Below are 14,308 nucleotides of genomic sequence, written 5' to 3'. Positions count from 1 at the left end.
TCTTTGTGACCCTGTTGGGGCCACCGGGAGGAGGGCAATAGGGATTAAACCCCCTCCTCACAGACGGCAAACAAAGACTGGAAGTAAAGGTCAGGTGGTCTCAGTTAGGTTAACGATAGCGCCTGAAACTGCATGTTGTAACTGTTAACTCTCCCGTGCCTGCATGTTGTAAAACATTACTGACGTAACCACTCATGCAGAGCAGGGGTGTATAAAACTGAGTCCTCCGCAATCATCGGATGGGTCCTTGTTGGGAACCGATTCCCCTTGGACCCGCTGGCATAATAAACTGTACTCCACTGTCCTGAGTGTCTTCTGGGGAGTTTTGCGACTCTGGATTCTACAACATTTCTGGTGTGTTGGCCGGGAAGCCCTTGGAGAGACAGGCCCATGGAGCCTCCGCCTGTGACTCGCTGGCACGAGAGCCTTGGGAAGGGGAAGGTGTCTCCTCCCTCGGATCAGCTCTTGCTTTAGTGACTTGTCTTTCTAGGCAGACTTCACGAGACTGTAGACGACAGAAGGGAAGCATGCAGGTAGGTCCCTCTGTAATAGCGGAAGGGACCTGATCAACCCCTTGGGGCTGGATGAGTCTGAGGTGGCTGTGTCCTCCTAGGCTCAGTGGGGAATTTACTGAAATAAGTAAAACTCTGTTAAGTGAATCTGTGCTGATTGTCAACACAAATTTTTATTTTCTGGTTTCCAAAGGACTGTCCCCTTTGCCGCAACACCCTCCTGTTCTCCTTAGGGATTCAGGGACCTCCCAAACATTGTTTAGGACCAGACTAGGAATTGGGGCTCTGGGTGTACATTTGTCTGCACCAACCCATGTAAGACAGATCTGGGTTTTGCCAGGATCAGACTTGTGCGAGGAGGAGTATGTAGAAGCCTTAATTGATTGGATTTCGCTGGCTGCTGACAGAGAAACATGAGAGGTAATATCATTGAAAGACTTGGTAGGTAAGGCCCTTTTCACCCCGGTCACAGCCGAGGTAAAGTGGCAGTTGTCATGCTCCTTTGAGTGGAGACATGATGGTGGCTGGGCTACAAGACCCTGGCAAAGGAGCAATGAACTAGAAGTTGGACTTGCTGTAAGTGATAGGAGGAAAGTGAAAAACAGGATGGGTAGTGGAGAATCCAAGCCAACCGTTCCTAAATGCATGATTAAAAACTTCAAAAAGGGCTTTGGAGGAGACCGTGGTATAAAGTTAACCCCAGACAAGCCTGGAACCTTCTGTGAGATAGACTGGCCATCCTTTGGGGTGAGATGGCTCTCAGAGGGAACCCTAGTATTGGACAAAGTTCAGGCTGTGTACTCTGTGGTAACTGGATAGCCAAGCCACCCAGACCAGTTCCTGTACTCATGGCTACTCACTGCACAAAAACCATCCCCTTGGGCCCAGGTATGTTATCTTGGAAAAGGAGAAAGCAAGATTTTTCTGGCACAGGCAGAACCCAAGCAAGGAAAGTTAAAGGAAATATATTATGATTCGGAGGAGGAGGAACTCCCACCTTCCCCTCCATACCGGGGAACATGAGGTGGACCCCCAGAACAAGAGGAAGGGACGAGAGAGGAGGCAGGCTTTCCTCCTCCGCCTCCCCCAGTGGAGGCGGTTTCTCTCTCTCCTATTGTGCCAACATTATATCCACCCCTCCCCAGTTTAGAAGAGGGAAAAAGGGAGAGCCAAGTGTTTGGAGGTGGCTGAGGTCTACGAAGGAACCCTAAGAAAGAGAGGTGTTGCAAATGCCTCTTAGGGAGGTCCAAGTGGCACCGCAGGTGGGGCCAGATGGACACACCCATCCTGGCCCCACTGCTCTTTACTATCAGCCGTTCTCTACCACGGGTCTCTTGAACCGGCAAAGGCACACCCCTCTTGCAGGGTATGGTTGAGAAGCCGCAGGGTATGATTCATCTAATGGAGACTATTTTCAGGACCTACCGACCAGTGTAGGATGACACAGCCCAGCTTCTCCTCACCCTCTTCAGTATGGAAAAGAGACACTGGACCCTCACAGAGGCACGTAAGTGACTCCAAGAAACACACCAGAGGGCCAAATGGACCCTGAAAGTTGGGCCTGAGGAGCCACTCCTGACACAAGACCAGACTGGACTTCAATACCGACCAAGGTAAGCAACCCTTGGAAAGGCATAAGACGGCCATTATACAAGAAGGGGGCTTGCAGGCCTACTAACATGGCCAAGACTAACGTCGTCTGACTCCCACAGAGTTTTATGAGAGACTGTGTGAGCCATTTGACAATACACCCCCTTTGACCCAGAGACCCCTGAAAACCAAAGAAATGCCACCCTTGTGACCCAGTCGTATCCAGGTATTAGAAGGGAACTCCAAAAGATGGAGGGGTTCCTGGATCTTACCAGCACCCAAATGACAGAAATTGCTGATGAAGTTTTTGTCAGTCGGGATCAGGAAACTATAAAGAGGCTGAGAAAAAACAAAAGGAGAGGGATAGAAGGTAGCTCTCCTGGCAGCTGTGCTGGGCCGCCCAGATCTCAATAAGCAGCCAGGTGTTACCAAGGGAAGATGAACGGACACTACACCAGTCATCGGCGGGGGGGAACCCTGGAACCCCTAACAAGGCCGTTTCCTGAAGTATGGGCTGAAAGTACCCACCCTGGACTAGTGAAAAACCACCATCCGGTAATAAGAGTTAAAGGTGAGGGCCCAGCGCATAAGGAAAAAATATTCTATACCACTGGCTGCCAGGGAGGGAATTAAGCTCCTCACTGATAGGGTGAAGGTAGCAGGCACACTGGTGGAACATCGATCACCACGGAACAGCCCTATCCTCCCGGTGAAGATGGACGGGTGAAAAGATAAGCAGCCAGTTCAGGACTTGAGGTTAGGAAATGAGACGACAGTGACCTTATACCCAAATGTCCCTAACGTCTATACTCTGCTAAGCCTAATGCCTCCTAATGCCCAGTATTTTACCTGTTTGGACTTGAAAGGTGCTTTCTTTTGTACAAGAGTGGCTGCAATTAGCCAAAGAATTTTTGCTTTCTAATGGGAAGACCCCGGAACAGGTTTCAGAAGACCCAGCCGACTTGGACTCAGCTGCCACAAGGATTTAAAATTCCCCTACGATATTTGAGGAAACCCTGGCAACACATCTCCTCTCCTTCCCATCGGATGCTACTAAGTGTCAGATCCTACAATTGTGGATGACCTACTCCTGATGGCAGAGACTCGTTCTCAATGCTGGGAGTAAGATTCCCTTGGGCCTGCTGGACCAGGCTGGATATCAAGTATCGTGGAAAAAGGCCCAGTTCTGCCAGACTGAAGCGCAAAGTACCTGGGATCTGTTATAAAGCAAAGGAGGTGTGCCTTGGGCTTAGAAGGAAAACAGGTGAGCAATCAGACAAGCCAGCCTACTACCAAAACGCAAGTGAGAGAAATTTTGGGAGCCGCAGGGTTTTGCCAGATCTGGATACCTGGCTTTTCACAAATAGCTAATCAAGAACTTTATTGTGAAAGCCCCCAAATAAAGGTGCAACCACCCAGCAACTTATCTGCCGGTGAGCCAAGGCCCTCCCAATGACTGTGAGGAGATGCTAGAGGAAGTCTTTTCTAGCTGACCGGACCTCAGAGATGTCCCCTTAAGTCAACCAGCTGAGACTTACAACACAGATGGGACCAACTACCTGGGACAGGGACACGGGAAACTGAAGATGTGGTGACCACAAAGGATCCAGCAGTGCAGGCAGGATGACGCCCCACACACTGGTCGGCTCAGCGAGCAGAGCCCTGGGCACTTACACGAGCCCTAAAACTGGCTAAAAGAAAGAAGGTAAATATACATGCTGACTCACGGTATGCCTTCACTACCATACGTGTACACGGAGCCATAAATAATGAAAGGGGCTATCGACTGCATCTAGCAAGGAGATAAAAAATAAAGAGGAAACTCTGCTTCTGTCGGAAGCAGTGTGGGAATCCGCTGCAGGGGCAGTAATACCCTGTAGGGGCCACCAAAGGGCGGACACACCTCAGGCAAAAGGGAACTGTCTGGCCCATCGAATGGCAAAGCAAGCAGCCGCCCAGGACAATACAGCAACCAAGCTTACGGCGACACCTGTGGTGTCTAGCCTACTAACCACCTAAGCGGCCCCAGCTGATGGCAAGGAAGAAACCACCTGCGCACGAACCGAGCAAGGAATGCTGTGGGAGGATGGATGGTGCAAACTCTCAGATGGGAGACTTTTCGACCCCTCTCGGTTGGCATTTCAATTGGTTGCAGATTTCCACTATTTTGTCATACCACCTCTAACAGGCTTGTGTGCAGATGTAAGCCTCCGATGCATAACCTATGCCAAAAATAACCCGGCTCCCAAGGAGACCATGCCTCCCGGGATACAGTTAAAGGGGACCCCTCCATTTGAACATCTAGAAGTGGACTTCACTGAGGTAAAGCCATGCCGAGGATACAAATATTTGCTGGTAATGGTATGTACTTTTACGAGATGGGTGGAAGCTTACCCCACCAAGACTGAAGCAAAGGAAGTGGCCCGATGTATGCTGAGAGACATCATTCCTAGATTTGGGTTCCCTCTGAGTATAGGATCAGATAATGGACCAGCATTTGTGGCTGAGTTACTCCAACTGGTTTGCAAAGAAACTATATACAGCATAGAGGTCACAAAGCTCAGGAATGGTTGAGAGAATGAACCGGACTATCAAGGTGACTCTGGCAAAATGGATGCAAGAAACTGGCACCCCCTGGATGGACATGCTGCCATCAGTGTTAATGAGGGTCAGGATGACCCCCCGGTCACATGGGTATTCCCTCTATGAGATAATATTCGGGAGGCCTCCCCCAGTTATTTGGGAAGTAAAGGGAAATTTCTCCAAGCCAGGCTTCAGCAATACATGAACCGTGAACTTCCAGATGTTCAAGCTGGTTTTAGAAAAGGCAGAGGAACCAGAGATCAAATTGCCAACATCCGCTGGATCATCAAAAAAGCAAGAGAGTTCCAGAAAAACATCTATTTCTGCTTTATTGACTATGCCAAAGCCTTTGACTGTGTGGATCACAATAAAGTGTGGAAAATTCTGAAAGAGATGGGAATACCAGACCACCTGACCTGCCTCTTGAGAAACCTATATGCAGGTCAGGAAACAACAGTTTAAACTGGACATGGAACAACAGACTGGTTCCAAATAGGAAAAGGAGTACGTCAAGGCTGTATATTGTCACCCTGCTTATTTAACTTATATGCAGAGTATATCATGAGAAACGCTGGGCTTGATGAAGCACAAGCTGGAATCAAGATTGCCAGGAGAAATATCAATATCCTCAGATATGCAGATGATACCACCCTTATGGCAGAAAGTGAAGAGGAACTAAAAAGCCTCTTGAAAGTGAAAGTGCAGAGTGAAAAAGTTGGCTTAAAGCCCAACATTCAGAAAACAAAGATCATGGCATCTGGTCCCATCATTTCATGGGAAATAGATGGGGAAACAGTGGAAACAGTGTCAGACTTTATTTTTTTGGGCTCCAAAATCACTGCAGATGGTGACTGCAGCCATGAAATTAAAAGACGCTTACTCCTTGGAAGAAAAGTTATGATCAACCTAGATAGTATATTGAAAAGCAGAGACATTACTTTGCCAACAAATGTCCATCTAGTCAAGGCTATGGTTTTTCCAGTGGTCATGTATGGATGTGAGAGCTGGACTGTGAAGAAAGCTGAGCCCCGAAGAATTGATGCTTTTGAACTGTGGTGTTGGAGAAGACTCTTGAGAGTCCCTTGGACTGCAAGGAGATCCAACCAGTCCATTCTAAAGGAGATCAGCCCTGGGTGTTCTTTGGAAGGAATGATGCTACAGCTGAAACTCCAATACTTTGGCTACCTCATACGAAGAGCTGACTCACTAGAAAAGACTGATGCTGGGAGGGATTGGGGGCAGGAGGAGAAGGGGATAACAGAGGATGAGATGGCTGGATGGCATCACCGACTCTATGGACGTGAGTTTGAGTGAATTCCAGGAGTTGGTGATGGACAGGGAGGCCTGGCGTGCTGCGATTCATGGGGTCACAAAGAGTCAGACATGACTGAGTGACTGAACTGAACTGAACTGAAAGGGAAATCTATTACAAAGAGGAAGGATAGAGATGTCTCGACATCTGGAACAGTTAGGGAAGGTGATCCATGACACCACCCCCTATGTTCAGGAGAGAACTCCACTTTCTCTTGGCACTAATGTACATCCATACTCGCCAGGAGATTTAGTATGGGTAAAGGATTGGGAGCAGCAGATGCTCTCCTGTTCGGCATGACAACCCTACCAGGACTACAAACTCAGGATAATGTGTTCCTGTCCTGGGCCCACTCGTATGGGAACTTCTGTAATACTTTTAACTGTTGGCTTTGTGGGGCCACACCTTTGTCGGTGATAGACAGACTTCCTTGGTGGGTGTCTCCCTTGCACAGAGGGGACTTCAGCCACCTATGGTCGTTCTTGAGACAACAACGAGAAACGTTTCTTCCTTTGGTAGCTCACAACCTGTCGATTCTTTCTTGGTGTAGCCTGGACTCTAACCAAATTAATTAAGGCCATGAGGTGACATCTGAGGTAAAAGCTATGTCTAATAGTAATCTTCCTTTTTGGTTATCAGTATTTTCTTGGACCAAAGGTGATTGGTGGAAAAATCTTTTTGCGAGTATTCTGTTAATCACTGTTCTAATTTTTGGCCTTGAATTCTCCAGTGTGTAACTCAGGGTGTAACCTCTAGACTGACAGCTTTGCTACAGCTACATTGTCCCTGGAACAATAATGACCCATGACCTTTACCCATCCTTAAAGATAAGATGAGCATCTAGAGGGGGAAATGTTGGGGCCACTGGGAAGAGGGCCAAGAGGAATTAAACCCCCTCCTCACAGAGGGCACGGAGAAGGCAACGGCACCCCACTCTAGTACTCTTGCCTGGAAAATCCCAGGGACGGAGGAGCCTGGTAGGCTGCAGTCCATGGCGTTGCTAAGAGTCAGACACAACTGAGCGACTTCACTTTCAATTTTCACTTTCATGCACTGGAGAAGGAAATGGCAACCCACTCTGTTCTTGCCTGGAGAACCCAGGGATGGGGGAGCCTGGCGGGCTGCCATCTATGGGGTCGCACAGAGTTGGACACGACTGAAGCGACTTAGCAGCAGCAGCAGCAGCACAGATGGCAAACAAAGTGGAAGTAAAGGTCAGGCTGTCTCAGATCTAACGACAGCACCTGCACCTTCAAGTTGTAATTGTTAATTCTTCTGCACCTGCATGTTGTAAAACTAATTACTAACGTGTAACCAGTCATGTTGTGGCTTAAAACTCAACGTTCAGAAATGAAGATCATGGCATCCAGTCCCATCACTTCATGGCAAATAGATGGGGAAACAATGGAAACATTGACAGACTTTATTTTGGGGGCTCCAAAATCACTGTGGATGGTGACTGCAGCCATAAAATTAAAAGACCCTTGCTCCTTGGAAGAAAAGCTATGACCCACCTAGATAGCATATTAAAAAGCAGAGACATTACTTTGCTGACAAAGGTCCGTCTAGTCAAGGCTATGGTTTTTTCTATAGTCATGTATGGATGTGAGAGTTGGACCATAAAGAAGGCTGAGAGCCAAAGAATTGATGCTTTTGAACTGTGGTGCTGGAGAAGACTCGAGAGTCCCTTGGACTGCAAGGAGATCCAACCAGTCCATTCTAAAGGAAATCAGTCCTGAATATTCACTGGAAGGCCTGATGCTGAAGCTGAAGCTCCAATACTCTGGCCACCTGATGCGAAGAGGTGACTCATTTGAAAAGATCCTGATGCTGGGAAAGACTGAAAGTGGGAGGAGAGGGGGACAACAGAGGATGAGATGAGTGGATGGCATCACCAACTCGATGGATGTGAGTATGAGCAAGCTCCTGGAGTTGGTGATGGACGGGCAAGCCTGGCACGCTGCAGTCCATGGGATTGCAAAGAGTCGGGCACGACTGAGCCACTGAACTAAACCAGTCAAGTAGCTGCTGCTGCTGCTAAGTCACTTCAGTCGTGTCTGACTCTGTACGACCCCATAGATGGCAGCCCACCAGGCTCCCCCATCCCTGGGATTCTCCAGGCAAGAACACTGGAGTGGGGTGCCATTGCCTTCAAGTAGCAGGGGGTATAAAACCAAGTCCTCCGAAATCACTGGGTCCTTGTTGGGAACCGATTCCCCTTGGACCCACTGGTGTAATAAACTGTACTCCACTAGTCTGAGTGTCCTCAAGAGAAGTGTTTCGCAACTCCGGATTCTATAACAACCTCATGGACTGCAGCATACCAGGCTTCCCTGTCCTTCACTGTCTCCTAGAGTTCGCTTAAATTCAAGTCCATTGAGTTGATGATGCCACCCATCCATCTCAATTTCTGTCACCATTCAATACAAAGTCTATTATTATCACTCTTTAGAGGAAAAAAAAATGTTGCAAAGACTGATTAACAGCTTATTTCAGAAAATAAAGCAGAAAGCTAAGAAAACAAAAATTCTTGCAAACCCAAAATACTTCCAACCAACAAGCATTCTGTTCTCTTGGCCAGTATATAGATGTTACTTTTAAAGAAAAACTGAAACATGATTTGTTTTTGCTCTGCTGCTCCACACACCTTTCTCGGGCCTTGAACGAGCCACAGTGAAGACAAAATAAGAAGCGTAGACAAAACAACTGACTTGGGAAATACCACATTGTGAGAAGTGAGGGGGGAGCAATGGGTAGTCTGGAGGAACCTCTAGGCGTGGCCTCCCTGAACCCAGCAGAGCCGGCCGGGCAGCAGGGCACCTGGGCCTCCACTGGGTCTGGGCCAACACTTTGCTTCTCCAGGTCTAAGGGAAGAGGGGAGGCTGGCCCTGGAGGAAGCCTGGAGAGACGCACAGATGTTACCATTATCAGGGAAATGCACTATTGGAAACGGCTTCTCTGGGGCCTTGGCGGGTACTGAGGGGCATCCAAACTGGGGGCTGTGATGGGAAAGAAGTGAGGTGGAGAGAGGAGGCAGCACTGTCATCAGGAGGGGGAGTGGGGGCGGGGTGCCGCTAGTCTTCAGGTGCAAAGGGTGAGGGTGGGAGATGGGTAGGGAGGGAGAAGAGAGACCGTGAGAGTGCAGCCTGGCCCTGCCCGGAGAAAAGGCGTAGATTCTGGCTCGCCTGTGCAGACCCCTGCCAACTAGAGGAAAGGCAGCCACGGGGCCTGGGAAGGGAGGTGTCAAGGGGGACTGTGTAAACACACTCCCCGGGGAAGAGCCCCGCCCTCATGCTGGTTCAGCCTTTTCTCCCCTCTGCAGAAGAGTAACTGCATAGCATCCGCAGAACAAGGAGAAGGGTATTCACTGAAAGGAACTGAGGGAAAAGAACATCCAAGAATCAGGACGGCTCCTCCTCCCTTCCAGAGTGGTGTGGGGGGTGGGGGGAGAGGGGGCGGGGTAGAGACACAGAGACGGCTGTTTGTACTCCCTCCTCCCTTTCAACCGCCTACCCCAAATCTATTTTTTTCTTCATTTCACATGATAGGAATATGATGTCATGTTTTCTGTTACTCATCACATTAGCAAACACAGTTACTGCCAATTTACAGAAGTGCTTCCTTGGGGTCAGTGGGCCAAATGGGCTCCTGCCCCAGGCCTTGCATGCTCACTGTCCCCAAGTTACAATCATGGCCTGGCAGCATCACCCTCCGCCCGGCTAGCGTGGGGGTCCTAGGAGCGTGTGGGACTCCCGGGCAGAGGGCCTGAGGGATGGAGGGGTCCACTGCAGCCCAGAGCCAGAGCGGGTTTAGGTCCTGGCAGGAAGCTGTGTGACCGTGCTCAACACTTGACCTCTCTGTGCCTTGGAGACCGTCCTCATTTCTTAGAGAGGGTTCAGGGCCAGTTTCCCAAGGCTGCGGTGAGGGTCACGGGAGATTGGGAGGCCAGCACCACGCCTCAGTCAACATCAAGAGACTTAACTGAGCTCTACTCTGTGATCTGCTCTGTCCGAGGAGCTGGCGTACAATGGCCCCAGGCCAGCCCACAGCGGGAGGCCTGCAGCCCACTGGGGAGAAAGGCCATAAAGGCACTGCCACCTAGCCGAGTGCAGTGCGGGCTAGGAGCAGAGGCCTGCAGCCCCAGCGCTCAGCGGCGCACCAGCTCTGCTACGTGGGGCAGGTCACCTAACCTCTCCGCATTTCAGCGTCCTCAACTCCAAACAAGGGCAGGAGGAAGGACATGTCCCTGATTGCGCTGTGAGGACTGAAGGAAGCAGTTTAAGTAACTTCCCCCAACATTCGGTCCAAGGGAAAGTTAAGTATTAACTTTAATAATAATGGTAACTGTAATAATACTACATGAGTCTGCTGAGCAGAGTGTAGAGGGTAGGACAGAGGCTTAGCAGAGGCACCTGACCCAGCCTGAAGGTGGGAGAAGAGGCTACCTCGGGGACAGAGTCTCGGAGATGACATTCAGACTTAGGCCTGAAGGGGAACACTTATGAAGCAGACCCTGATGAACTGCAGTGAGGTTGGATAGAGAAGCCTCAGTACACCCAGCCCGGTTCATGTCAACTGGAGGGAAAGGTCCTGCCTCCCCCTGGCCACTGTGCTAAGGAACCTCAGTGAGTTGGGCCATGATGGGGGCTCTGACCCGGCCTGGGGAGCCCCAGGGCAACAGCACGCAGGACCATGTGCTCTAGAAGCAGCTGGGCCTGGAGCCCAAGGAGTTCCCCAGGAGCCCTGCTGCCTGCAGGGACGAAAGCCCCAGGGGGAAGCAGAGGCAGGAAGGATGCGCTGCTCAGCTGTCTCCTGGAAATACTTATAGTATAGTCAGTGCTTTGGTAAATACACGACCACACTTACTGTGACCACATCCTACCCTCTGAATGTTTATCTCAGAGTTGACTGGATGACCCTGTAAAGTGAGGGTCTCACAAACTGCTTTCTAGATTTTTTCTAAATTTTTCTAATAAATCCTGTTTGTAAACCACAGAGACTAGGGTAGCTCCTGTAACTAAACGCAGCCGTGGCTCTGACACTTGCATTTCCCGGCTGTGTGTTCGGTTGACAATAACCCCTCCTATCAACCTCCAAGTCACTGAACTGAACCCTGGGGGAAACCAGGGCCTGCACGGTGGCTGCCTGCCTCGCCTCAGAGTGAACAAGCCACCAGGCACAGGGGGAGGCTTTTATACCTGAGAAGACATTTGTGATGACTTCAGGGCTTTTTTATCTGAACATCTTAGCAGTAAATTGTGATCGCTAAACCTAAAGGCAGACCACTCAATAACCCAGATGGTCTCTTCAGATTTTCCGAGTGAGTACGGCTTCCATCTCCACGTCACGTTGACTGCAGGCTTACCAAGGTCGATGAGAATGGCGTGCTGCTGGGAGGTGAGCTGCTTTAAGAGTTCTTTGTAGGGCGTGTCCTTGGGCTGCTGTTTGCAGGGAAACGGGTGCTTCAGGTGGTACTGCTCCGCCAAGAATTTCCAGATTTCACCCCGGTGGTGTCGTGGCACACCTTCAAGAGGAGGGGTGGGAAAAAGACAGACTTCATGTACAGAATACAGCTAAGTGATGAAATGAGTTGTGTCTCATTCTACTGATTCAGCTTCTTGTTCCATTATGAATTAACAGCACAGAAATGGAAATAAAGCAACCAAAATTCCGTCCTATTTGGTCCCTTCCTTCCTCCACACCCCTTGCCATTCTTCCCTTACCTCCCCGACACCCTCCTGCCTTTCAAGTATATATGTACTATGTTTGGACTCTGTTTGGACTGTGCCAAACTCTGCAATAAACTGATGAAAGACATGAGAATCCTTCAGTTCAGTTCAGTCGCTCAGTCGTGTCCGGCTCTTTGTGACCCCATGAATCGCAGCACGCCAGGCCTCCCTGTCCATCACCAGCTCCCGGAGTTCACTCAGACTCACATCCATCGAGTCAGTGATGCCATCCAGCCATCTCATCCTCTGTCGTCCCCTTTTCCTCCTGCCCCCAATCCCTCCCAGCATCAGAGTCTTTTCCAATGAGTCAACTCTTTGCATGAGGTGGCCAAAGTACTGGAGTTTCAGCTTTAGCATCATTCCTTCCAAAGAAATCCCAGGGCTGATCTGTACCAATTAACACTGTCCTCAGGAAGTAACTGCAAGCATGTGAAACGACACTGCAAAATGTGATCTCAGAGAAGGGACAGAAGCAAACAAGCGAGTTTGGAAGAAGGAGATGAAGGTTTCCTGGATTCCTTCACTGGTGCCAAGACTCAAGAGCAAAAGAAGAGAGAAGTCAAGTCAGAGGAAGGGAACTGCTAGTGTTTGCCTGGGCCTCCAAGGACACCGTGAGGGAGCAGCAGACAGGTGGTGGTCAGGCTAGACAGGGCTTCACTAGAGGTCAAACTGAGGGCAAGGGACCTGCACTTTATGTGGCAGCTGAAAGGAGTCACCAAATGTTTTGAAGCTGGGGAAGGAGTAGCTGAATCAAAGCTGAGATTCTGGAATACTGACTGGACATCCTTCTGCAACGGTGGGCTGGAGGAAGCGGTCAGATGCTAGACGGGATAGTCGGCATGAACGTGCCCTGGTAGGCATTCAATGTGGACCTGAAAGCAAATTACCTGGGAGCCTAATGTTTTAGATGTGACTGAGCTGAATACTCAGAGTGCTGCTAAAATGCTGCCTAAGAGAAGTTCTCTTAAAGTCAATGAGGGCTCATCAGAAAAAGTGACTGTTCTGAATCAAATTCTTGTGTTCATGACTCCGCTGTTTCAAGGCCCAGATGTGGAAATGCGAAGACCAAGAAAATAGCAGGATAAGACACCGAACCCTGCTCATTCCTGAGAGGAGAGCTCTTCAGAGAAAGGGAGCCTCTGACTCAGGGATTAATTTTTCCATCCAGAAAAAGCATGTGAGGACCGTGTAGCCTTCCCTGCCCCTCAGGGACCTACCCAGAAAGGCTACTCACCAGTCCACCCAGCCATCTCTCAGAGCAGGTGCTACTCCAGGAAAGAGCAGCAGTTAACCCTCCCCAGGAGGTGACCAGGTGCTGTCGCTGGTCCACACACTGCACGTCATCCCCACAACCTGCTGTGGGGAACGCGACGATATTCCACATGGTGAGGAGGAGGAAACAGAGGCCCCCTGCTGAGCAGAGATGCCCCAGTGGGTTGGTGGCAGCCCAGGGACAGTGACCGCCATTTTCTCTTAAAGTTCTCTCTGCTGGACAAGCTGCTACTCACAAGGATGATGGGGAGAATATTTTATGTTCCTACCTGGCAATTAATAATAAAATCATCATTTGTGGATCTGAACCAGAGAGTCAATTTCATTTGTAACAGACCCAGAGGAACTCTAGAGAGCGCTGCTCAGCCATCTCCTGGAAATACTTATAGTACAGTCAGTGATTTGGTTTTACACAGTGGGAGAAAAGCGTGACCACACTTATTGTGACCACATCCTACCCTCTGAATGTTCATCTCAAGAGTTAACTGGATGACCCTGTGAAGTAGGTTGAATGGTGACCTCCAAAAAGGTATGTCCACATCCTGATCACCAGAAGCTCTGAGTGTTACCTTATTCGGGAAAAGGGTCTTTGCAGATATAATTAAGTTAGGCAAAGACCTTGAAATAAGATCATCCTGGGTGATCATTATCCAGGTGGTCCCTATATCCAATATCTTTAGAAGACAAGAGGAGGAGATGCCATGTCCATGGAGGCCGAGACAAAGTGTTGTGGCCACAAACAAGCAATGCTGACGGCCACCAGGAGCCTGAAGGGGCTGAGTGCAGCCTGCCCACACCCGACTTCAGACACCTGGCTTCCAGCACTGAGCGAAGACTTTCTGTTGTTTTAGCCACCAATTTTGTTACCATGTGTTATGGCAGCAACGGAAAACTAATGTATTCTGTTATCTGCCTTTTTATATTATTCTGTTTCTTTTCTCCCTACTATTCCTGCTCAGATGTTTCTCAAGGGGAGAGGTGTGTATAGACACGTATAAACCTCGTATTTCAGACCATAGGCTGAAAAATAGTCAGCATGTTAAATGATTAATAGTGGGGCTTTCAACAAAATATCCTGTCAAACTGGGAAATATCCCAAGTTATGAGAGGACCAATTTCCCCTTATTACTAAATCATTCCCATTATCTTATCAAACTTTTATTTGGGGGAGGAAACAAGTATTGGCTGTCACTGACAGTACCACATACTCTGGAGTTTAAAGGAAAGCTTACATTGTATGATTTAGAAACAAAGGGTCATGCAAACTGATGCCAATGTTTTGGGTAAGAATGATCTTCAACACCCTGCCC

The 14,308-nt window shown here is 49.3% G+C and overlaps 1 protein-coding gene across 5 annotated transcripts in view; it reads right to left on the bottom strand.

Annotated features, from left to right (window-relative positions):
• Nucleotides 1-14,308, bottom strand: part of TBC1D1 (TBC1 domain family member 1) — a 217,306-nt gene that overhangs the window by 25,901 nt on the left and 177,097 nt on the right. For all 5 annotated transcript variants that reach the window (XM_068975380.1, XM_068975382.1, XM_068975381.1 and 2 more), the window contains one exon: nucleotides 11,363-11,521. In XM_068975380.1, coding sequence (XP_068831481.1) covers nucleotides 11,363-11,521 — 159 coding nt within the window. The remainder of the gene's footprint in view (nucleotides 1-11,362; nucleotides 11,522-14,308) is intronic.

Source organism: Capricornis sumatraensis, chromosome 7 (assembly GCF_032405125.1).
Source record: "Capricornis sumatraensis isolate serow.1 chromosome 7, serow.2, whole genome shotgun sequence".
NCBI classification, from domain to species: Eukaryota; Metazoa; Chordata; class Mammalia; order Artiodactyla; family Bovidae; genus Capricornis; species Capricornis sumatraensis.
Note: the sequence above shows the minus strand (reverse complement) of the source record. Positions and strands in the feature narration are given on the sequence as shown.